General features: G+C 56.8%; 1 protein-coding gene across 1 annotated transcript in view; it reads right to left on the bottom strand.

Moving 5' to 3' along the window:
- UBA1 (ubiquitin like modifier activating enzyme 1) overlaps positions 1–24,926 on the bottom strand; it is a 42,261-nt gene that overhangs the window by 12,164 nt on the left and 5,171 nt on the right. Inside the window, exons 4-17 of the mRNA XM_064736974.1 lie at positions 23,129–23,297; positions 22,321–22,341; positions 18,748–18,854; positions 16,853–16,943; positions 16,404–16,536; positions 15,356–15,453; positions 14,168–14,314; positions 12,363–12,518; positions 10,886–10,996; positions 10,350–10,430; positions 8,241–8,396; positions 6,769–6,934; positions 3,639–3,835; positions 690–754 (exon numbers count right to left, since the gene is read on the bottom strand). Coding sequence (XP_064593044.1) covers positions 690–754; positions 3,639–3,835; positions 6,769–6,934; positions 8,241–8,396; positions 10,350–10,430; positions 10,886–10,996; positions 12,363–12,518; positions 14,168–14,314; positions 15,356–15,453; positions 16,404–16,536; positions 16,853–16,943; positions 18,748–18,854; positions 22,321–22,341; positions 23,129–23,297 — 1,698 coding nt within the window. The remainder of the gene's footprint in view (positions 1–689; positions 755–3,638; positions 3,836–6,768; positions 6,935–8,240; positions 8,397–10,349; positions 10,431–10,885; positions 10,997–12,362; positions 12,519–14,167; positions 14,315–15,355; positions 15,454–16,403; positions 16,537–16,852; positions 16,944–18,747; positions 18,855–22,320; positions 22,342–23,128; positions 23,298–24,926) is intronic.

Genomic DNA, 24,926 nt, shown 5'->3' with positions numbered 1-24,926 from the left:
TGCAAGGAAAGGGGGGTGACAATGGGTGACAATGGGTCACAGGGTGCGCTCCAGGAACTTGGGGTCCCTGGGGAAAAAGGGGGTACAGGGGGTCACAGGGGTCCCTGGGGGGAAAGGAGAGAAAGGGGGTGCAGGGGGTTATGGGGGGGGTCACAGGGTGCAGGGTCTGCTCCAGGAACTTGGGGTCCCTGGGGAAAAAGGGGGTTCAGGGGGTTATGGGGGTTCAGGGGGTTATGGGGGTTCAGGGGATTATGGGGGTGAAAGGTCCCCTCCAGGAATTTGGGGTCCCTGGGGGGGAAAAAGGGGTGCAGGGAGTTATGGGGTTACAGAGGGTTAGGGGGGTCATGGGGGTCCCAAACATGTGAAGGGATTTGCTCCAGGAACTTGGGGTCCCTGGGGGAAAAGGGGGTTCAGGGGGTTATGGGGGTACAGGGAATTATGGGGGTTCAGGGGATTATGGGGGTGAAAGGTCCCCTCCAGAAATTTGGGGTCTCCAGGAAAAAGGGGTGCAGGGCATTATGGAAATCCCAAAAAAAAAAAGTGAATTTGGGGTCTCCAGGGAAAAGGAGTAGAGAGTTAAGGGGGATCTCAATGAGGCACAGGGTCCATTGCAGGAATTTGGGGTCCTTGGGGGATTTCTGTGGGATTTGGGGGGATCCATTGGGATTTGGGGTGCCCCCCACACTCACATCAGGTACTGGTTCACGTTCTCGGCCGGCTGCTTGAAGAGCCCCTCGAACTCATCACGCGCCCACTGCAACAAGAGGGGGTCACTGGGGGGGGGCCGGGCATTGGGGGCACCCCAAAATGGGCACTGCAGTGCCCAGGACACCCCAAAACAGGGAATGCAATGCCCAGGACACCCCAAAACAGGGAATGCAGTGTCCAAACACCCCCAAAACAGGGAATGCAATGCCCAGGAACCCACAAAATGGGGACTGCAGTGCCCAGGACACCCCAAAAGCAGAACCCCGGTGTCCAAATCCCCCCCAAAACGGGGAGTCAAGTGTCCAGGACCCCCCAAAACAGAACCCAGGACCCCCAAAACAAAACCCAAGACCCCCAAAACAGAACCCAGGACCCCCAAAAACAGGGACTCTGGTGTCTAGACCCCCCCAAAAAACAAGGACTGCAGTGTCCACACCCCCAGAAACCAGAACCCCAGATCCAGAACCCCCCAAACCATGGAACCCAGAGTCTGGGATGCCCCAAAACAGGACCCCCCAAAACCAGAACCCTGATGTCCAAGACCCCCCAAAATGGGAACTTCAGTGTCTAGAATCCCCAAAACCAGGGAATACGGAGTCTGGGATCCCCCAAAACAGAACCCCAGTGTCCAGGACATCCCCTAAACCACAGCCCAATTGTTCAGAACCCCCAAAACAGAAGCCAGGACCCCCAAAATCCACAGAACCTGGTATCCACCACCCCCAAAACAACTCCGGTGTCCAAGACCCCCCAAAACCACAACCCCAGATCCAGAACCCCCAAACCATGGAACCCAGAGTCTGAGATGCCCCAAAACAGGACCCCTTGTGTCCAGGACCCCCCAAAACCAGAACCCTGGTGTCCAAGAGCCCCAAAATGGGAACTTCAGTGTCTAGAATCCCCAAAACCAGGGAATAAGGAGTCTGGGATCCCCCAAAATGGGACCCCAGTGTCCAGAACACCCCCTAAACCACAACCCCAGTGTTCAGAACCCCCAAAACACAACCCAGGACCCCAAAAATCCACAGAACTCAGTGTCCACCACCCCCCAAAACAACAACTCCAGCGTCCAAGACCCCCCAAAACCAGAACCCCAGATCCAGAACCCCCCAAACCATGGAACCCAGAGTCTGGGATGCCCCAAAACAAGACCCCTTGTGTCCAGGACCCCCAAAACCAGAACCCTGGTGTCCAAGACCCCCAAAATGGGAACTTCAGTGTCTAGAATCCCCAAAATCAGGGAATACAGAGTCTGGGATCCCCCAAAATGGGACCCCAGTGTCCAGGACCCCCCAAAGAACAACCCTGGTGTCCAGACCCCCCAAAATGTGCATTTCAGTGTCCAGGACCCCCAAAACCAGGGAACACGGAGTCTGGGATCCCCCGAACTGAGACCTCGGTATCCAGGACATCCCCTAAACCACAACCCCAGTGTTCAGAGCCCCCCAAAACGCAACCCAGGACCCCCAAAAATCCACAGAACCCGGTGTCCACAAGCCCCCAAAAAAACAACTACTCCAGTGTCCAAGACCCCCCAAACCACAACCCCAGTGTTCAGAACCCCCAAAACACAACCCAGGACCCCCAAAAATCCACAGAACCCGGTATCCATCACCCCCCAAAACAACAACTCCGGTGTCCAAGACCCCCCCAAAACCAGAACCCCAGATCCAGAACCCCCCAAACCATGGAACCCAGAGTCTGGGATGCCCCAAAACAAGACCCCTTGTGTCCAGGACCCCCCAAAACCAGAACCCTGGTGTCCAAGAGCCCCCAAAATGGGAACTTCAGTGTCCAGGACACCCAAAATCAGGGAATACAGAGTCTGGGATCCCCCAAAACAGAACCCCAGTGTCCAGGACATCCCCTAAAACACAGCCCAAGTGTTCAGAACCCCCAAAACACAACCCAGAACCCCAAAAATCCACAGAACCCAGTGTCCACCACCCCCCAAAACAACAACTCCAGTGTCCAAGACCCCCCAAACCACAACCCCAGATCCAGAACCCCCCAAACCATGGAACCCAGAGTCTGGGATGCTCCAAAACAGGACCCCTTGTGTCCAGGACCCCCCAAAACCAGAACCCTGGTGTCCAAGAGCCCCCAAAATGGGAACTTCAGTGTCTAGAATCCCCAAAATCAGGGAATAAGGAGTCTGGGATCCCCCAAACTGGGACCCCAGTGTCCAGGACCCCCCAAAGAACAACCCTGGTGTCCAGACCCCCCAAAATGAGCACTTCAGTGTCCAGGACCCCAAAACCAGGGAATAAGGAGTCTGGGATCCCCCAAACTGGGACCCCCATGTCCAGGACACCCCCTAAACTGCAACCCCAGTGTTCAGAACCCCCAAACAGAACCCACGACCCCCAAAAATCCACAGAACCCGGTGTCCACCACCCCCCAAAACAACAACTCCAGCGTCCAAGACCCCCCCAAAACAACAACCCAGATCCAGAACCCCCCAAACCATGAAACCCAGAGTCTGGGATGTCCCAAAACAAGACCCCTTGTGTTCAGGACCCCCCAAAACCAGAACCCTGATGTCCAAGACCCCCCAAAATGAGCACTTCAGTGTCCAGGACACCCAAAATCAGGGAATACAGAGTCTGGGATCCCCCAAAACGGGACCCCAGTGTCCAGGACATCCCCTAAACCACAACCCCAGTGTTCAGAACCCCCAAAACACAACCCAGGACCCCAAAAATCCACAGAACCCGGTGTCCATCACCCCCCAAAACAACAACTCCAGTGTCCAAGACCCCCCCAAAACCAGAATTCCAGATCCAGAAACCCCCAAACCATGGAACCCAGAGTCTGGGATGCTCCCTGTGCTCTCCAGGACCCCTCAAACGCCACCCAACCATCTGAACCCCCCCCCCAAAAAACCCACGTGGGCCCCCCCAAGGTGCCGTGGGCACACCTGGACGCACCTGCAGCGTGTGCTCGATGGCGTTGGGGAAGTTCTTGAGGGTGCAGATGGGAATGGCCTTCTCGGGGGGGTCCTGGCTGGAGCTGTAGGACTCGCTCAGGAACGGGATTACCACCTGCACGTTGCCCTTGGTGCCCAACGTGCCCGACTCCAGCAGCGGCTTCCGGTAATAAACGCAGCGCCGGTCCATGTACAGCCCTGCCCGGGGGTGTGGGGCAGTTATGGGGCAGCCCAGGGGGTGTGTGGGGCAGTTATGGGGCAGCCCAGGGGGTGTAGGGCACTCCTAAGTATGGGGCATGACCAAGGGATATAGGGGACCCTGTGGTAAATACAGTGCTGGTCCATGTACAGCCCTGCTTGGGGGTGTGGGGCAGTTATGGGGCAGCCCAGGGGGTGTGGGGGGCAGCCCAAAGGGGTGTAGGGCACCCCACATGGCTGTAGAGCACCCCTAGATATGGGGCATGACCAAGGGATATAGGGGACCCTGTAGTAAATACAGTGCTGGTCCATGTACAGCCCTGCTTGGGGGTGTGGGGCAGTTATGGGGCAGCCCAGGGGGTGTGGGGCAGTTATGGGGCAGCCCAGGAGGTGTGGGGGGCAGTTATGGGGCAGCCCAGGGGGTGTGTGGGGCAGTTATGGGGCAGCCCAGGGGATGTAGGGCACCCCTAGATATGGGGCATGAGCAGGGTGATATAGGGGGCCCTACAGTAAACACAGCATTGGTCCATGTACAGCCCTGCTTGGGGGTGTGGGGCAGTTATGGGGCAGCCCAGGGGGTGTGGGGCAGTTATGGGGCAGCCCAGGGGGTGTGTGGGGCAGTTATGGGGCAGCCCAGGGGGTGTGGGGGGCAGTTATGGGGCAGCCCAAAGGGGTGTAGGGCACTCCACATGGCTGTAGGGCACCCCTAGATATGGGGCATGACCAAGGGATATAGGGGACCCTATAGTAAATACAGTGCTGGTCCATGTACAGCCCTGCTTGGGGGTGTGGGGCAGTTATGGGGCAGCCCAGGGGGTGTGTGGGGCAGTTATGGGGCAGCCCAGGGGTGTGGGGCAGTTATGGGGCAGCCCAGGGGGTGTGTGGGGCAGTTATGGGGCAGCCCAGGGGATGTAGGGCACCCTAGATATGGGGCATGAGCAGGGTGATATAGGGGGCCCTACAGTAAACACAGCATTGGTCCATGTACAGCCCTGCTTGGGGGTGTGGGGGGCAGTTATGGGGCAGCCCAGGGGGTGTGGGGCAGTTATGGAGCAGCCCAGGGGGTGTGTGGGGCAGTTATGGGGCAGCCCAGGGGGTCTGGGACATCCCAGGGGGTACAGGGCAGCCTCAGAGCCTATGGGGTACCCCCAGATATGGGACACCCCACAGTACACGCTGCCTAAGGTCTCTGGGGGTTATTGGGCACCCCAGAAGTTATGGGGGACCCAGATATGGGGCACCCCCAAATATGGGGCATTTTCTAATATTGGGCACTCCCAGGGCTACAAGGGACCCGGGGCACAAGCAGGGGCTATGGGGCAGCCCCCCAAGGGTCTCCATACCCCTCAAGTGTCCCCATAACCCCCCCAAGAATCCCCATGGACACTCAAGCGTCCCCATAGCCCCCCAAGAATCCCTATAGACCCCCAAGAGTCCCCACAGCACCCCAAGGGAGACCCCCAAAGGGTCCCCATAGCCCCCCCAAGAATCCCCATGGACACTCAAGGGTCCCCATAGCCTCCCAAGGGTCCCTCCAGCCCCCCCCCAAGGTCTCTCTGTCCCCCAGCCCCCCAAGTGTCCCCATAGCCCCACAAGGGTCCCTCCAGCACCCCAAGGTTCCCCATAGTCCCCCAGGGGTCCTCATAGCCCCCCAAGGGTCTCTCCAGCTCCCCAAGGACCCCCATAGTCCCCCAATAGGACCTCAGCCTTCCAAGGGTCCCCATAGATCCCCACAGCTCCCCAAAGGTCCCCATAGCCCCCCAAGGGTCCCCGTAGCCCCCCAAGGTACCCCATAGATCCCCATAGCCCCCCAAAGGTCCCCATGGCCCCCCAAGGGTCCCTGTAGCCCCCCAAGGGTCCCCATAGCCCCCCAAGGTACCCCATAGATCCCCAAGGATCCCCCCAGCTCCCCAAGGGTCCCAATAGCCCTCCAAAAGGGAATCCCCAAAGGTCCCCATAGTCCCCCAAGGGTCCTCATAGCCCCCCAAGGGTCTCTCCAGCTCCCCAAGGACCCCCATAGTCCCCCAATAGGACCTCAGCCTTCCAAGGGTCCCCATAGCCCCCCAAGGTACCCCATAGATCCCCACAGCTCCCCAAAGGTCCCCATAGCACCCCAAAGGGTCCCTGTAGACCCCCAAGGTACCCCACAGCCTCCCAAGACTCCCTCCAGCCCCCCAAGGGTCCCAATAGCCCCCCAAAAGGGAATCCCCAAAGGGTCCCCGTAGCCCCCCAAGGGTCCCCGTAGCCCCCCAAGGTACCCCATAGATCCCCAAGGATCCCCACAGCTCCCCAAAGGTCCCCATAGCCCCCCAAGGGTCCCTCCAGCCCCCCAAGGGTCCCTCCAGCCCCCCCCCCCAGGTCTCTGTGTCCCCCAGCCCCCCAAGGTACCCCATAGCTCCCCAAGACTCCCTCCAGCCCCCCAAGGGTCCCCATAGCCCCCCAAAGGTCTCTCCAGCTCCCCAAGGACCCCCATAGTCCCCCAATAGGACCTCAGCCTTCCAAGGGTCCCCATAGCCCCCAAGGTACCCCATAGCCCCACAAGTGTCCCTCCAGCACCCCAAGGTTCCCCATAGTCCCCCAAGAGTCCTCATAGCCCCCAAGGGTCCCTCCAGCTCCCCAAGGACCCCCATAGTCCCCCAATATTACCTCAGCCTTCCAAGGGTCCCCATAGATCCCCACAGCTCCCCAAAGGTCCCCATAGCCCCCCAAGGGTCCCCGTAGCCCCCCAAGGTACCCCATAGATCCCCACAGCTCCCAAAGGTCCCCCAAGGGTCCCTGTAGACCCCCAAGGGTCCCCATAGCCCCCCAAGGTACCCCATAGATCCCCACAGCTCCCCAAAGGTCCCCATAGCCCCCCAAGGGTCCCCGTAGCCCCCCAAGGGTCCCTCCAGCCCCCCCAGAGGTCCCCGTGTCCCCCAGCCCCCCGTGCTCACGCGCGTCCACGTTGTCCAGCGCGTTGGCCACGCCGTCCAGCCCCTCGAAGAAGTCGTCGTCGTAGACGCGCTCGGTGTCGGGGCCCACGCGGTCGGTGCGGCTGCTGACGCGCAGCGCCGGGTTCATCTCCCGCGCCGCCGCCGCCGCCCGCTCCGACTTCAGCTTCTGTGGGTGGGGACAGCGGGGAGGTGAGCCACGCCCCTCGGGACACGCCCTGGTGGGCCACGCCCCTTTCCTAATGCATCCACACAGCTCAGAAACTCAATTGTTTGCATTGACCACAAAACTCAATTGTTGATGTTGGCCAAGAAACTCAATTGTTGACGTTGAGCACAAAATTCAACCATTGGTATTAACCAGGAAAATCAATTGTTGATGTTCAACAAGTAATTGAAACATTGACGCTAAGCATGAAACTCAACCATTGACATTGGCCAAGAAACTCAACTGTTGACATTGAGCACAAAACTCAATTGTTGATGTTGACCAAGAAACTCAACAATTGACATTGAGCACAAAACTCAATTATTGACGTTGGTCAGAAAATTCAACTGTTGATGCTAGCAAAGAAACTCAAAAGTTAATATTGAGCATGAAACTTGATTATCAATGTTGGCCAAAAAACTAACAACCACAAAACTCAACCTGAAACACTGGGCAAGAAACTCAACTGTTGAAGTTGCCCAAGAAACTCAACCATTGGCGTTGAACTCAAAATTCAATTGTTGACATTGGCCAAGAAACTCAACCATTGGCATTGTCCAAAAAACTCAACTGTTGGCGTTGAGCACAAAATTCAGTCGTTGATGGTGAGCACAAAACTCAAGCATTGATATTGACCAGGAAAATCAATCCTTGATGATCAACAAGTAATTGAACCATTGATGCTAAGCATGGAACTCAACCATTGACATTGGCCAAGAAACTCAACCATTGACATTGAGCACAAAACTCAATTGTTGATGTTGACCAAGAAACCCAATTATTGACGTTGGTCAAAAAATTCAACTGTCGACACTAACAAAGAAACTCAACAGTCAACATCAAGCATGAAACTTGATTGTTCATGTTGGCCAAGAAAGTAACGAGCACAAAATTCAACCTGAAACACTGACCAAGAAACTCAACTGTTGAAGTTGGCCAAGAAACTCTAAGGGTGACATTGGCCAAAAAACTCAACTGTTGATGTTGAGCACAAAACTCAGCTGCTGATTTTGGCCAAGAAACTCAACCATTAACATTGACCAAGAAACCTAAGTGTTGATGTTGAGCGTGACGCTGAACCGCTGACATTGAGCACGAAACTCAATCCTTGACGTTGAGCACGGAACTCAACCATTGGCCTTGGCCAACTCAATGGCATCATCAACCCCCACTGGTCCTGCCCTTCCTCGTCTCCTCAACTCCTCTACCCCCACTTGGTGTAGCCAACCCAACGTTGGCCAACCCTTGGGTCACTCCCAGCCCTCACCGTGACGTCCCACGGCCGGAAGAGGAACTGGCGGTTGAGGTTGGACTTCTCGATGGTGTCCATGTCGGTGACGGTGACGCTGCCCTCGGGGCCGCAGCCCAGGCCCACCATGGCAAAGTTCTTGAGCAGCTCGCAGCCGATGGCCCCCGCTCCCACCTGCCGGGGACATGCGGGGACATGTGGGGACACGGCACGAGGTGGCCCACAGGGTTGGGGACATGTGGGGATATGTGGGGACAGAGCACGAGCTGGCCCATGGGGTTGGGGACATGTGGGGACATAGCAGGAGGTGGCCCACAGGGTTGGGGACACGTGGGGACATAGCAGGAGGTGGCCCACAGGGCTGGGGACATGTGGGGACACAGCACGAGGTGGCCCACAGGGTTGGGGACATGTGGGGACGTGTGCAGGCAGAAGTGAAGCCATGTGGGGACATAGCAGGACGTGGCCCATGGGATTGGGGACATGTGGGGACACAGCAGGAGGTGGCCCATGGGGTTGGGGACATATGGGGACATAGCAGGACGTGGCCCATGGGATTGGGGACATGTGGGGACACAGCAGAAGGTGGCCCACAGGGTTGGGGACATGTGGGGACAGAGCACGAGGTGGCCAGTGGGGTTGGGGACATATGGGGACATAGAAGGAGGTGGCCCACAGGGTTGGGGACATGTGGGGATATGTGGGGACAGAGCACAAGCTGGCTCATGGGGTTGGGGACATGTGGGGACATAGCAGGAGGTGGCCCACAGGGTTGGGGACACGTGAGGACACAGCATGAGGTGGCCCACAGAGCTGGGGACATATGGGGACAGAGCACGAGGTGGCCCATGGGGTTGGGGACATGTGGGGACATGTGCAGGCAGAAGTGAAGCCATGTGGGGACATAGCAGGACGTGGCCCATGGGATTGGGGACATGTGGGGACACAGCAGAAGGTGGCCCACAGGGTTGGGGACATGTGGGGACATAGCAGGAGGTGGCCCACAGGGTTGGGGACATGTGGGGATATGTGAGGACAGAGCACAAGCTGGCTCATGGATTGGGGACATGTGGGGACACAGCAGGAGGTGGCCCATGGGGTTGGCGACATGTGGGGACACAGTACAAGGTGGCCCACAGAGCTGGGGACATGTGGGGAAAGAGCACAAGGTGGCCCAGGGGGTTGGGGACATGTGGGGACACAGCAGAAGGTGGCCCACAGGGTTGGGGACATGTGGGGACAGAGCACGAGGTGGCCAGTGGGGTTGGGGACATGTGGGGACATAGAAGGAGGTGGCCCACAGAGTTGGGGACACATGAGGACACAGCATGAGGTGGCCCACAGGGTTGGGGACATGTGGGGATATGTGGGGACAGAGCACGAGCTGGCCCATGGGGTTGGGGACATGTGGGGACAGAGCACGAGGTGGCCCATGGGGTTGGGGACATATGGGGACATAGAAGGAGGTGGCCCACAGGGTTGGGGACATGTGGGGATATGTGGGGACAGAGCACGAGCTGGCTTATGGGATTGGGGACATGTGGGGACATAGCAGGAGGTGGCCCATGGGGTTGGGGACATGTGGGGACACAGCAGGAGGTGGCCCACGGGGCTGGGGACATGTGGGGACAGAGCACGAGGTGGCCCACGGGGTTGGGGACATGTGGGGACGTGTGCAGGCAGAAGTGAAGCCATGTGGGGACACAGCAGGAGGTGGCCCACGGGGTTGGGGACATGTGAGGACACAGTACAAGGTGGCCCACAGGGTTGGGGACATGTGGGGACACAGCAGGAGGTGGCCCATGGGGCTGGGGACAGATGGTGGGAAAAGAATGGGGGTGAGGGGACACTTTGGGACACTTGAACAGAATTGGGGACACAAGGGACATTGAGGACATGCAGATGACTTGAAGGAACTATCAAGAAACGTGCGAGGACACCAGGGGGACACCTAAGGGACACATGGAGACACTTCAGGTGGCCCAGGAGGGCGAGCGTGGGAAAGGTGACACTTGGTAAAATCATGAAAGGAAATTTGGTGACATTTGAGGAATAGGTGACAACACAAGAGACTCACAGATGATGGAAGACACGAGTGGGGACACTGGGGACATTGGGGACACTGACCACAAAGTACTTCTGGGCGCCCAGCTTGGCCTGCAGGTCGGCCCCGAACACGGCGATCTGCCCGTCGTAGCGGCTGTTGCGCTGGGGACGATGTGACATCGGTGTCACCTGGCTGTGTCACCTGCCAGGGGACACCCCCGGGGCTGCAGAGCCACCACAGGGACTCAAGAGTGACAGCAGCCATGGCTGTGTCCTCATGGAATGACCACCCATGGGTGCTGGGTGGCCACCACCTGCTGTCCCTAACGGGGTGACCGATGGGGATCCCCTAAGCAATGTCCTCCAACCGATGTCCCTTCAAAGTGACACCATCCAGGGGTGACACTCCCAGCCCCCCGAGGTGTCCCCATGTCCCTCACTGGCTGCCACTGCTCCTTTGGTGTCTCCCAACCTCCCCAGGTGTCCCCGTGTCCCCTCACTGGCCGGCACTGCTCCTTTAGTGAGCAGCGTGTTGTGGTTCTCCTCAGCCCCCAGGGGTGTCCTCAGTGTCCCTCAGCCCCCCCAGGTGTCCCCCAGGTGTCCCCGTGTCCCCTCACCGGCCGGCACTGCTCCTCGGTGAGCAGCGTGTCGCGGTTCTCCTCGGGCAGACACTCGAGCGCGTCAAAGTAAAGCCACTGCGTGATGGGCGTGAACTTCCCCGACACGGCCTGGGGACACGGACAGTCAGGGACAGGGACAGCCAGGGACAGTCAGGGATAGGGACAGCCCAGGGACAGTCAGGGACAGCCTGGGGACATGTCAGGGACAGAGACAGCCCGGGGACAGTCAGGGACAGGGACAGGGACAGGGATAGGGACAGGGGTAGGGACAGCCTGGGGATAGTCAGGGATAGCCCAGGGACAGTCAGGGACAGGGACAGGGGTAGGGACAGCCCGGGGACAGTCAGGGACAGGGACAGTCAGGGACAGGGACAGGGACAGGGACAGGGACAGGGACAGGGGTAGGGACAGCCTGGGGATAGTCAGGGATAGCCCAGGGACAGACAGGGACACGGACAGGGATAGGCATAGCCTGGGGACAGTCAGGGACAGTCAGGGACAGGGACAGGGATAGGGACAGCCTGGGGACAGTCAGGGACAGGGATAGGGACAGCCCGGGGACAGTCAGGGACAGCCCGGGGACAGTCAGGGACAGCCTGGGGACATGTCAGGGACAGCCTGGGGACAGGGACAGGGATAGGGACAGCCTGGGGACAGTCAGGGATAGCCTGGGGACAGCCAGGGATAGCCTGGGGACAGTCAGGGACAGGGACAGGGATAGGGACAGCCCGGGGACAGTCAGGGACAGCCCAGGGACAGTCAGGGACAGTCAGGGATAGGGACAGGCATAGGGACAGCCTGGGGACAGTCAGGGACAGCCTGGGGACAGTCAGGGACAGCCAGGGACAGGGATAGGGACAGCCTGGGGACAGTCAGGGACAGGGACAGCCCAGGGACAGTCAGGGACAGCCCAGGGACAGGGATAGGGACAGCCCGGGGACAGCCCGGGGACAGTCAGGGAGAGCCTGGGGACAGTCAGGGACAGAGACAGCCTGGGGACAGTGAGGGACAGCCCAGGGACAGTCAGGGACAGCCCGGGGACAGTCAGGGACAGTTAGGAACAAGGGACAGCCCAAGGACATATCAGGGATATGGACAGCCTGGGGACAGGGAAATTCTGGGGGACATATCAGGGACATCCCAAGAGACAGATCAGGGACATCCTGGGGACACATCAGGGACAGGACGTTGGGAGACACGTTGGGGACATCCCAGGGGACACATCCGGGACAGGGCTGGGACAAGGCAGTGACCTCAGGGTGACCTGTCAGGGACAGGGCCAGGACCCTGAGGGACACATCAGGGACAGGACAAGGACAAGGCAGTGACCTCAGGGACACCACAGTGACCCCAGGGGACACCAGAGGACACAGACACCACTCTGGTACCCCAGGCAGGGCCAGCTGAGCGGTCCCAGCTGTGACACACAGGGACAGCAGCCCCAGGTGGCCTTGGGGACACGGGGACACGGTACCTTCATGACCTCCTGCGCGGCCAGGCCGCCGATGAAGGCGTTGACCGGGGCCAGGTCCCCGGTGGCCTGGAACGCCAACTCCCGCACCAGCTCCTCGTCCAGCTCGGCCCCCGCCGCCACCTCCTTGGTCAGGGCCACCACCTCGGCCGCGTCACCCTGCCGGGGACAAGGACGGGGACACGGTGCTGGGGACAGGCCATGAGCAGGGCTTGGTGGCCTCCATGGCCTCAGTGTCCCCAAAGGTCACTCCATAGCCTGTGACACCCCCAAATGATGTCACCAGTGTCCCCAAGTGATAAGGGGACCATGGTGGGGGTCCCTGTGGGTGCAGGACACAGTGGCTCCATGTCCCCAATGTCCCTCCAAGCCCCGACCACCCCCAAGCCCTCTGATGTCCCCAAATTCTGGTGGAGCCTTGGTGGCCTCCATGTCCCCAACACTCTCGATGTCCCCAGTGTCACCAGAACCCCAAGGACACTGTGTTGGGGCAGATCATGGTGGCCTCCATGGGGCCAGTGTCCTCAGTGCCACCAGTGCCAGGGCCCCAAGGACATTGTGCTGGGGCAGGTCATGGTGGCCTCCAGGTCCCCAACACCCTCAATATCCCCAGTGTCACCAGGACCCCAAGGAACTTGTGTTGCGGCAGGTCATGGTGGCTTCCATGTCCCCAACACCCTCAATGTCCCCAACACCCTCAATGTCCCCAGTGTCACCACAACCCCAGGGACACTGTGTTGGGGTAGATCATGGTGACTTCTTGTCCCCAACACCCTCATTGTCCCCAGTGTCACCACCTGGAGGTCATGGTGGCTTCCATATCCCCAACACCTTCAACATCACCAGTGTCACCAGCTGGTGACAGGGCCCCAGGGACATTGTGATGGGGCAGGTCATGGTGGCTTCCATATCCCCAACACCCTCATTGTCCCCAGTGTCACCAGAACCCCAAGGACACTGTGTTGGGGCAGATCATGGTGGCCTCCATGTCCCCAGTGTCCTCAGTGCCACCAGTGCCAGGGCCCCAGGGACATTGTGTTGGGGCAGGTCATGGTGGCCTCCATGTCCCCAACACCCTCAATGTACCAAACACCCTCAATGTCCCCAGTGTCACCACAACCCCAAGGACACTGTGTTGGGGCAGATCATGGTGGCTTCCTGTCCCCAACACCCTCAATGTACTAAACACCCTCAATGTCCCCAACACCTTTAATGTCCCCAGTGTCACCACAACCCCGAGGACGCTGTGTTGGGGCAGATCATGGTGGCCTCCATGGCCCCAGTGTCCTCAGTGCCACCAGTGCCAGGGCCCCAGGGACATTGTGTTGGGGCAGATCATGGTGGCCTCCATGTCCCCAGTGTCCCCGCAGTGTCCCCAACATCCTCAATGTATCAAACACCCTCATTGTCCCCAGTGTCACCACCTGGAGGTGGCCATGATGGGGCAGGTCATGGTGGCTTCCATATCCCCAACACCTTCAGTGTCCCCAATGTCACCAGAACCCCAAGGACACTGTGTTGGGGCAGATCATGGTGGCCTCCATGTCCCCAGTGTCCCCGCAGTGTCCCCAATGTCACCAGAATCCCAAGGACATGGTGTTGGGGCAGATCATGGTGGCCTCCATGTCCCCAGTGTCCTCAGTGCCACCAGTGCCAGGGCCCCAGGGACATTGTGTTGGGGCAGATCATGGTGGCCTCCATGTCCCCAACACCCTCAGTGTCCCCAGTGTCACCAGAACCCCAAGGACATGGTGTTGGGGCAGATCATGGTGGCCTCCATGTCCCCGGTGTCCCCGCAGTGTCCCCACCTGGTGGCGGGGCCGCGGGGCGCGGCCGTGCTGCTGCAGGAAGCGGTGCAGGCCCTGCCACGCCCAGTGCAGCATCGAGGGCCTCTCGGCCTTGCCGAAATCCGTCACCATCATCTCGGGCTCGGCCAGCGCGTCCCGCAACCGTTTCTGGGGGGAACAACCCAGTGTAAACCAGTATAAACCAGTAGAGCCCAGTGTAAACCAGTATAACCTAGTATAGCCCAGTATAAACCAGTATAGCCCAGTATAGCCCAGTATAAATCAGTACAGCCCAGTACTCTGGCAGCGCGTCCTACAACCGTTTCTGGGGGGAACAACCCAGTATAAACCAGTATAAACCAGTATAGCCCAGTGTAAACCAGTATAGCCCAGTATAGCCCAGTATAACCCAGTATAGCCCAGTATAAATCAGTACACCCTGGTACCCTGGCAGCGCGTCCCACAACCGTTTCTGGGGAGAACACACCAGTGTAAACCAGTATAAACCAGTATAGCCCAGTATAAACCAGTATAACCCAGTATAGCCCAGTATAAATCAGTACAGCCCAGTACCCTGGCAGCGTGTCCCACAACCGTTTCTGGGGAGAACAACCCAGTGTAAACCAGTATAAACCAGTATAGCCCAGTATAAACCAGTATAGCCCGGCATAACCCAATATAAACCAGTATAACCCAGTACAAGCCAGTACAACCCAGTATAGCCCAGTATAATCTACCAGCCCCAATCCCTCCCAGTCCCTCCCAGTGCCCTCCCAGTGCCCCCCAGTCCCTCCCAGTGCTCCCCCAAATCCCTCCCAGTGCCCCCCAGTCTCTCCCAGTCCCTCCCAGTGCCCTCCCAGTGCCCCCCAGTGCCCTCCCAGTGCCCCCCAGTCTCTCCCAGTGCCCCCCAGCGCCCTCCCAGTGTCCCCCAAATCCCTCTCAGTGTCCTCCCAGCGCCCTCCCAGTACTCCCCCAAATCCCTCCCAGTGCTCCCCAATCCTCCCAGTGCCCCCCAGTCCCTCCCAGTGCCCCCCAGTGCCCTCCCAGTGCCCCCCAAATCTCTCCCAGTGCCCCCCAGTCCCTCCCAGTCCCTCCCAGTGCCCTCCCAGTCTCTCCCAGTGCCCTCCCAGTGCCCCCCAGTCCCTCCCAGCGCCCCCCAGTCCCTCCCAGTGCCCCCCAGTCCCTCCCAGTGCTCCCAGTGCCACTCACAAAGTGGATGTGCTTGGGCATCTTGACCTGGGTGACGATGCCACCCCGCACGTAGTCCCCGTAGCCGCTGGTGTCCCCGATGCTGAACGTGTACGGCCCTGGGGACACGGGGGTGTCACTGGGGCGCCCCAAAAACGGGCCCAGCTGTGTGGGGCACCCCAGAAAAGGCACCCAGGTGTATGGGGCACCCCAAAAATGGCTCCAGGTGCCTCAGAGACCTCCCCCCCGAGCAACTCCAGGTGTCTCAGAGACCCCAAAAAGGATCCCAATGTTCCTCAGAGAATCCCCTGGAACAGCTCCAGGTGAGAGGAGCACACCAAGAAGGGTCCCAGGTACCTCAGAGACCCCAAAAAGAACCCCAATGTACCTCAGAGACCCCAAAAAGGACCCTCAGGTGCCTCAGAGACCCCAAAAAGGACCCCAATGTACCTCAGAGACCCCCTAAGAACAGTCTCAGGTGCCTCAGGGACCCCATTAAAGGACCCTCAGGTACCTCAGAGACCCCAAAAAGGACCCCAGTGTTCCTCAGAGACCCCCAAAGAACAGCTCCAGGTGCCTCAGAGACCCCAAAAAGGACCCCCAGGTACCTCAGAGAATCCCCTGGAACAGCTCCAGGTGAGGGGAGCACACCAAGAAGGGTCCCAGGTGCCTCAGAGACCCCAAAAAGAACCCCAATGTACCTCAGAGACCCCCGAGGAACAGTCTCAGGTACCTCAGAGACCCCAAAAAGGACCCCAATGTTCCTCAGAGACGCCCTAAGAACAGCTCCAGGTGCCTCAGAGACCCCAAAAAGGACCCTCAGGTACCTCAGAGACCCCAAAAAGGACCCCCAGGTACCTCAGAGACCCCAAAAAGGACCCCAATGTACCTCAGAGACCCCCTAAGAACAGTCTCAGGTGCCTCAGGGACCCCATAAAGAACTTCAGGTACCTCAGAGACCCCAAAAAGGACCCCAATGTACCTCAGAGACCCCCTAAGAACAGCTCCAGGTGCCTCAGAGACCCCAAAAAGGACCCCCAGGTGTGGGGCCCCCCAAGGCAGAGCTCACCCAGCACTCGGATCTCCACGGGCCCGCAGCGGTTCAGCTCCTCCATCCCCTCCACCTCCGTGAAGGTGACAAAGTCGCCCGTCTCGAAGCCGTGACGCGCCTCGTCCAGGCAGGTCACCTCCCCAGGACAGCCCTGGGGACACGGGACAGGGTCAGGGGACATGGGGGGACACCAAGGAACCTCCCCAGGAACTTCCCCAGGACAGCGCTGGGGACACGGGACAGGGTGAGGGGACACTGGGGGGACACCCAGGAATCTCCTCAGGACAGTCCTGGGGACACGGGACAGGGTCAGGGGACACAGAGTGGGACACAGGGACACCCAAGAACCTCCCCAGGTCATCCCTGGGGGGACATGGGGGCACCATGAGGGGACACAGGAGGTGCTGAGGGGACCAGAACACCCCAAAACCCCCCTGGGGACACCCCGAGGTGCCCCCCCCCCATACCTTGGTGACCATGGACACCATGGCACTGAGGGGCTGCTCCCCGTTGGGGTCTGTCACCACCATGTCGTCCCCAAAGTCACAGAACAGCTGCCTGTGAGGGGAGGGGGGTCAGTGCTGAACCCCAAAATCCCCAGCCTAAAATCCCACCCTAAAAAAAATCTCCTAAAAATCCCTCCTAAAAGGGATCCATCCTAAAATCCCCACCTCTAAAAATCCCACCCTAAAATCCCATCCTAAAAAAAATCTCCTAAAAATCCCTCCTAAAAAAATCTCCTAAAAATCCCTCCTAAAAGGGATCCATCCTAAAATCCCCACCTCAAAAATCCCAACCCAAAAAAATAACGTCCTAATATCTTCTCTCCCCAAAAAGGGGCTCCCCGAAAAATCCCACCCCAAAAGGGGTCTACTCTAAAATTCCCACCCTAAAATCCCACCCCAAAAAAGGATTTCCTGAAAATCCCACCCCAAAGGCAATCCACCATAAAATCCCCTCTGTAAAATAAAACTTCTAAAAATCCCAATGGAACTTCTAAAAACCCCAAAAGGAACCCACCCCAAAATCCCCCCGAAAACAGACCCTGCCCAAAAGGGACCCACCCCAAAAAAAGATGCACACCAAAAATCCCACCCCAAAAGAGACCTGCCCCAAAAGGACACATCCCAAAAGGGACTCATCCCAAAAGGACCCTTCCCAAAAAAGACCCACCCCAAAAGAGATGAACACCAAAAATCCCACCTAAAAAATGACCACCCAAAAAGGATCCACCCAAAATTCCCCCCAAAGGACCCACCCTAAACAGACCTACCCCAAAAGGACAATCCCTAAAAAAACCCACCCCAAAGAATAACACCAAAAATCACCCTAAAAAGATCCACCCCCAAAAAGATCCACCCAAAAGAACCCCCCCAAAAAAGATGCCACCAAAAATCCCACCCCAAAAAAATCCTACCCAAAAGACATCCCAAAAGACCCCACCCCAAAAGAGATGAACACCAAAAATCCCACCCCAAAAGAGATCCACCCCAAAAATGACCTCCCAGAAAAGACCCACCCCAAAAGGGATCCCCCTCAAAAGGGATCCACCCCAAAAGGGACCCACCCCAAAAAAGATACCCAAAATCCCACCCCAAAAGGGACCTCCCAAAAGACCACCCCAAAAGGGACTCATCCCAAAAGGACCCTTCCCAAAAAAGACCCACCCCAAAGGAGATGAACACCAAAAATCCCACCCTAAAAGAGATCCACCCCAAAAAGGACCCACCCCAAAAAGGACCCACCCCAAAAGAGAATGACCCACACCTAATCCCACCCCAAAACAGACTCACCCAAAAGACCCTTCCCAAAAAAGGACCCACCCCAAAAAGATGAACCAAAAATCCCACCCTAAAAGAGATTCCCCAAAGGACCCCCAAAAACCTACCCAAAAGGATCCACCCCAAAAAAGATGCACCCAAAAAATCACCCCAAAAGAGACTCACCCAAAGACTTCCCCAAAATGGATCCTCCCAAAAAGACCACCCGAAAAGAGATGAACACCAAAAATCCCACCCTAAAAGAGACCCACCCCAAAAAAGGACGCCAGAAAGACACCCAAAAGGACCCACCCCAAAAGGATCCTCCCAAAAGGACCCACCCAAAAAAGATGCACACCAAAAATCCCACCCAAAAGGAACATCCCCAAAAACACCCCAAAAAGACCCACCCCAAAAGAGTGATCCCACAAAATCCCACCCCAAAAGGGACCCACCCCAAAATTCCCCCCAAAAATGACCCACCCTAAACAGGACCTACCCCAAAAGGGACCCCCCAGAAAAATCCCACCCTAAAAGGACCCTCCCATAATGGACCCACCCCAAAAGGGACCCCAAAGGCCCCGGTTTGGGGGTGCCCTCACCCGAAGAGCCCGCGCGTGTCGGCCACCACCAGTTTGATGCCGTGGCTGTGGCAGAAATCGCCCACCCAGAGCTGCTCCTCCAGCGGGGAGTTGGTCAGCACCACCACCTGTGGGACGGGCACTGGGCACTCACCTGGGCACACAGCTGGGCACACAGCTGGGCACCCAGCCAGGTATTCATCTGGGCAGAAACCTGGGCACACAGCTGGGCACACAGCTGGGCACACAGCCAGGTATTCATCTGGGCAGAAACCTGGGTGCTCACCTGGGCACTAACTTGGGTATTGACCTGGGCACCCAGCCAGGTATTCACCTGGGCAGAAACCTGGGTGCTCACCTGGGCACTAACTTGGGTATTCACCTGGGCACCCTTCTGGGTACCCACGTGGCTATTCACCTGGGCACTCACGTGGGTACCCAGCTGGGCACATAACTGGGAATTCACCTGGGTACCCACCTGGGCATTGACCTGGGCACCCAGCCAGGTATTCACCTGGGTATTCACCTGGGCAGAAACCTGGGTATTGACCTGGGCACCCACCTGGGTATTGACCTGGGCACACACCTGGGCACCCAGCCAGGTATTCATCTGGGCAGAAACCTGGGTGCTCACCTGGGCACTAACCTGGGTATTGACCTGGGCACACACCTGGGACCTGGGCCCCACCTGGGGCATTGCCTGGCACCCACCTGGGCATGACTGGGCACCAGCTGGGCACACAGCCAGTATTCACCAGGTATTCACCTGGGCAGAAACCTGGGTGCTCACCTGGGCACTACCCTGGGTATTGACCTGGGCACCCAGCTGGGCATTGACCTGGGCACACACCTGGGCACCCAGCCAGGTATTCACCTGGGCAGAAACCTGGGTGCTCACCTGGGCACTAACCTGGGTATTGACCTGGGCACCTCTGTACCCATGGCTATTCACCTGCGCACACACGTGGGTACCCAGCTGGCACATAACTGGGAATTCACCTGGGCATGACCTGGGCACTAACCTGGGCATTGACCTGGGCACACACCTGGGCACCCAGCCAGGTATTCACCTGGGTATTCACCTGGGTAGAAACCTGGGTGCTCACCTGGGCATACTGGGCATGACCTGGGCACCACTGCATGCCTGGGACCCAGCTGGCATTACCTGGGCACCCTCTGGGTACCCACATGCTTACTGGCACTCACCTGGTACCCGCTGGGCACATAACTGGTATTCACTGGGCACCCACCTGGGCATTGACTGGGCACCCGCCCTGTTCATCTGGCAGAAACCTGGGTGCTCACCTGGGCACTAATGGGTTACTGGGCACACACTGGTTTGAGGGCACCAGTGGCATGACTGCACACATTCGCCCAGCCGGTATTCACTGGCTGAAATGTATTGACCTGGGCTAGGGCTTAACTGGCACTACCCAGGCATTGTGGCACCCTCTGGGACCATGGCATCACCTGGGCCTCACTGGGCACTCACGTGGTACCCAGCTGGCACATAATGGGTATACCCTGGTATCCAACTGGGGCACCCAGCTGGGTGTTCACTCCACCTGGCACTGCCCCCTAAGTGGCAAACCTGTCTGAGGGTTACCCCTGTGCCCAGGTGGGCACTCCTGAGGATTACACTTGTGCCCAGGTGGGCACACCTGTGTGAGGTGGCTACACCCATGCCCGGGTGGGCACAGCTGTCTGAGGTACCGCCCAGGGGGCACAGCTGTGTGAGGTGGTTATCCTGTGCCCAGGTGGGCACACCTGTGTGAGGGGGTTACCCCCATGCCCAGGTGGGCACACCTGTCTGAGGGCGTTGCCCCCATGCCCAGGTGGGCACACCTGTGTGAGGGGTTACCCCCATGCCCAGGTGGGCACACCTGTGTGAGGGGGTTATCCTGTGCCCAGGTGGGCACAGCTGTGTGAGGGAGTTACCCCCATGCCCAGGTGGGCACACCTGTGTGAGGTGGTTAGCCCTGTGCCCAGGTGGGCACAGCTGTGTGAGGGGTTACCCCCGTGCCCAGGTGGGCACAGCTGTCTGAGGGGGTTACCCCCATGCCCAGGCTGGCACAGCTGTCTGAGGGGTTACCCCCGTGCCCAGGTGGGCACAGCTGTCTGAGGGGGTTATCCTGTGCCCAGGTGGGCACACCTTTCTGAGGGGGTTACCCCTGTGCCCAGGTGGGCACACCTGTCTGAGGGGGTTATCCTTGGCAGGTGGGCACCCTTGGAGGGTGTACCCCATGCCAGTGGGCACACCTGTCTGAGGGTTACGTGCCAGTGGGCACACCTGTGGAGGGGTTTCCTGTGCCCAGGTGGGCACAGCTCCCGTGAGGGGTTAACCACTGTACCAGGTGGGCACACTGTCTGAGGGGTTAAACCCCCGTCCCAGATGTCCAGCTGTGAAAGGCGTTGCCCCAGTCCCAGTGCACACTGTGAGGTGTTACCGTGCCCAGTGGCACAAGTTGCCAGCTTACCAGAAAGTCCCAGCACTCCTTGGACAGTCCCGTGCTCTCCGCCAAGTACATTGAGCTCGCAAAGCCGCAAGCGTCCCTCGCCCAGCTGCCCCACAACACTCCCGCAGTAAACTCGGGAACGGGCAGACCCCAAACAACCCCAGAAATATCCCCAAAAACATCCCCAAAAATATCCCAAAAATCAAACCTAAAACAGCCTCAAAACAACCCGAAAACAACCTTAAACACCCCAAAAACATCCCCAAACAGCACCAAAAAACACGTCCTCCTCCGCAGGTAGAACTGGGGGGAACGGGGGGTCGACAAAACGGCCAAAACAACCCCAAAACATCCCCAAAACAATCCAAAAATTCCCCAAAACAATCCCAGAAATTCCCCAAAACAGCCCAAACAACAAATATCCCCAAACATCCCCAAAACAATCCCAAAAACACCAAAATATCCCAAAACAAACCCCAAAACATCCCAAAACAACCAAAAAACTCCAAAAACATCCCCAAAACATCCCCAAAATACACGTCCTCCACTTGCAGGTAGAACTGGGGGGAATGAGGGTCAGAAACCCCAAAACAACGCCAAAAACATCCCCAAAAAACCCCCAAAAACATCCCAAAAACCCCAAAAAAACCACCGAAAACAAACCCCAAAAAAAACCTCGAAAACAACCCCAAAAACATCCCCCAAACACATCACGTTCTCTTCCCGCAGGTAGAACTGGGGGGAACGAGGGCTCAGGAACCCCAAAACAGCCCCAAAAACAACACCAGAAATATCCCCAAAAACATCCCCAAAACAATCCCAAAACACCCCCAAAACAACCCCAGAAATATCCCCGAGAACATCCCCAAAACAATCCCAAAAACAACCCTAAAACAGCCCCAAAAATATCCCTAAACGACCCCAAAAACATCCCCAAAACACACGTCCTCCACTTGCAGGTAGAACTGGGGGGAATGAGGGGTCAGAAACCCCAAAACACCCCCACAACAACCTCAGAAATATCCCCAAGAACATCCCCAAAACATCCCCAAAACAATCCCTAAAACAACCCTAAAACAGCCCCAAAAACATCCCCAAACAACCCCAAAAACATCCCCAAAACATCCCCCAAACCCACGTCCTCCTCCCGCAGGTAGAACTGCGGGGAACGGGGGGTCAGGAACCCCAAAACAACCCCAAAACAACCCCAGAAATATCCCCAAAACATCCCCAAAACAATCCCAAAACAGCCCCAAAAACAACCCAAAACAGCCCAAACAACCCCAAAAACATCCCCCAAACACACGTCCTCCTCCCGCAGGTAGAACTGGGGGGAACGAGGGCTCAGGAACCCCAAAACAACCCCAGAAATATCCCCAAACATCCCCAAAACAATCCCAAAAACATCCCCAAAACATCCCCAAAACAATCCCAAAAACAACCCTAAAACAGCCCCAAACAACTCCAAAAACATCCCCAAACCACACCCAAAAAAACTCCTAAACATCCCCAAAACAGCACCAAAACCAACCCCATAACATCCCCAAAAGAACCCCAAATCATCCCCAAAAAATCTCCAAAACCATCCCCAAAACAACCCCCGAAAACATCCCCAAAACATCCCCAAATCCTCACAACACACACCCAACACCCCCAAAACCAACCCCAAACACCTCCAAAACACCCTAAAACCACCCAAACTGCCCCAAAACCAACCCCAAACACCTCCAAAACACCCTAAAACCACCCCAAACTGCCCCAAAACCAACCCCAAACACCTCCAAAACACCCTAAAACCACCCCAAACTGCCCCAAAACCACCCCCAATCCCACCTCCAAAATCCCCTCACACCCAGAACAAACTCCACCACCCAAACCCAGCAATTAACAACAATTTAAGCTAAAAACCCCCCAAAAAAACCCCAAAAAACCCCAAAAGGACCCACCTGGGAGGCCAGGTCGGCCCAGGCTGCGGGGTGGGGGTCGTGCAGGGTGACAGATTTGACCCCCCCCAGCACCAGGTTCTTGGCCACCTCCACGCCCAGGCCCCGCAGCCCCGACACCAGCACGTTGGAGGTCTGCATGCGCTTCATGGCCTCGTGGCCCAGCACGTACCTGGGGGGGGCAAAAACCCCAAAAATGTCAAAGGGAACCCCAAAAAATTCCTATGGGAACTCTGAGCTCAACGGGAACCCAAAAATATCAATGGGAATCCAAAGAACTCAACAGGAACCCAAAAATTTCTATGGGAACTCAGAACTCAACGGGAACCCAAAAATCTCAATGGGAACCCAAAGAACTCAATGGGAACCCAAAAATCTCAATGGGATCCCAAAGAACTCAACAGGAACCCAAAAATCTCAGTGGGATCCCACAGAACTCAATGGGAACCCAAAAATCTCAATGGGAATCCAAAGAACTCAACAGGAACCCAAAAATTTCTATGGGAACTCAGAACTCAACAGGAACCCAAAAACCTCAATGAGATCCCAAAGAACTCAACAGGAACCCAAAACTCTCAATGGGAACCCAAAGAACTCAATGGGAACCCAAAAATCTCAGTGGGAACTCAGAACTCAATGGGAACCCAAAAATCTCAATGGGATCCTAAAAATCTCAATGGGAACACAAAAATCTCAGTGAGATCCCAAAAATTTCAATGGGAACCCAAAGAACTCAATGAAAACCCAGAAATCTCAATGGGAACCCAAAAACCTCAGTGGGATCCCAAAGAATTTAACAGGAACCCAAAACTCTCAATGGGAATCCAAAGAACTCAACGGGAACCCAAAAATTTCAATGGGAACCCAAAGAACTCAACAGGAACCCAAAAATCTCAATGGGATCCCAAAGAACTCAATGGGAACCCAAAAATCTCTATGGGAACTCAGAACTCAATGGGAACCCAAAAATCTCAATGGGATCCCAAAGAACTCAATGGGAACCCAAAAATTTCTATGGGAACTCAGAACTCAATGGGAACCCAAAAATCTCAGTGGGATCCCAAAGAACTCAACAGGAACCCAAAAATCTCAATGGGAACCCAAAAATCTCAATGGGATCCCAAAAAACTCAATGGGAACCCAAAAATCTCAATGGGAACCCAAAGAACTCAACAGGAACCCAAAAATCTCAATGGGAACCCAAAAATCTCCATGGGAACTCAGAACTCAATGGGAACCCAAAAATCTCAATGGGAACCCAAAAATCTCAATGGGAACCCAAAAAAAATTTCAATGGGAACCCAAAGAACTCAATGGGAACCCAAAAATCTCAATGGGAACTCAGAACTCAATGGGAACCCAAAAACCTCAATGGGATCCCAAAGAACTCAATGGGAACCCAAAAATCTCAGTGGGAACTCAGAACTCAATGGGAACCCAAAAATATCAATGGGAACCCAAAGAACTCAACAGGAACCCAAAAATTTCTATGGGAACTCAGAACTCAACAGGAACCCAAAAACCTCAATGGGATCCCAAAGAACTCAACAGGAACCCAAAACTCTCAATGGGATCCCAAAGAACTCAATGGGAACCCAAAAATCTCAATGGGAACCCAGAAATCCCAATGGGAACCCAAAAATCCCAATGGGAACTCAGAGCTCACAGGGGAAATTTGTCAAGGTTGCAGGAACCCCTTTCAACTCAAGTGTGCTCTGCTTAATCTTCTGTATTTATAAAAAATCCCAAACTATGGAAAAACCCCAAATCCATGGAGAAACTCCAAATCCATAAGGAACCT

This window comes from Zonotrichia leucophrys, unplaced genomic scaffold, assembly GCF_028769735.1.
Source record: "Zonotrichia leucophrys gambelii isolate GWCS_2022_RI unplaced genomic scaffold, RI_Zleu_2.0 Scaffold_34_1600103, whole genome shotgun sequence".
Taxonomy (NCBI): domain Eukaryota; kingdom Metazoa; phylum Chordata; class Aves; order Passeriformes; family Passerellidae; genus Zonotrichia; species Zonotrichia leucophrys.
This window is presented reverse-complemented; position numbering and strand designations above follow the sequence as displayed.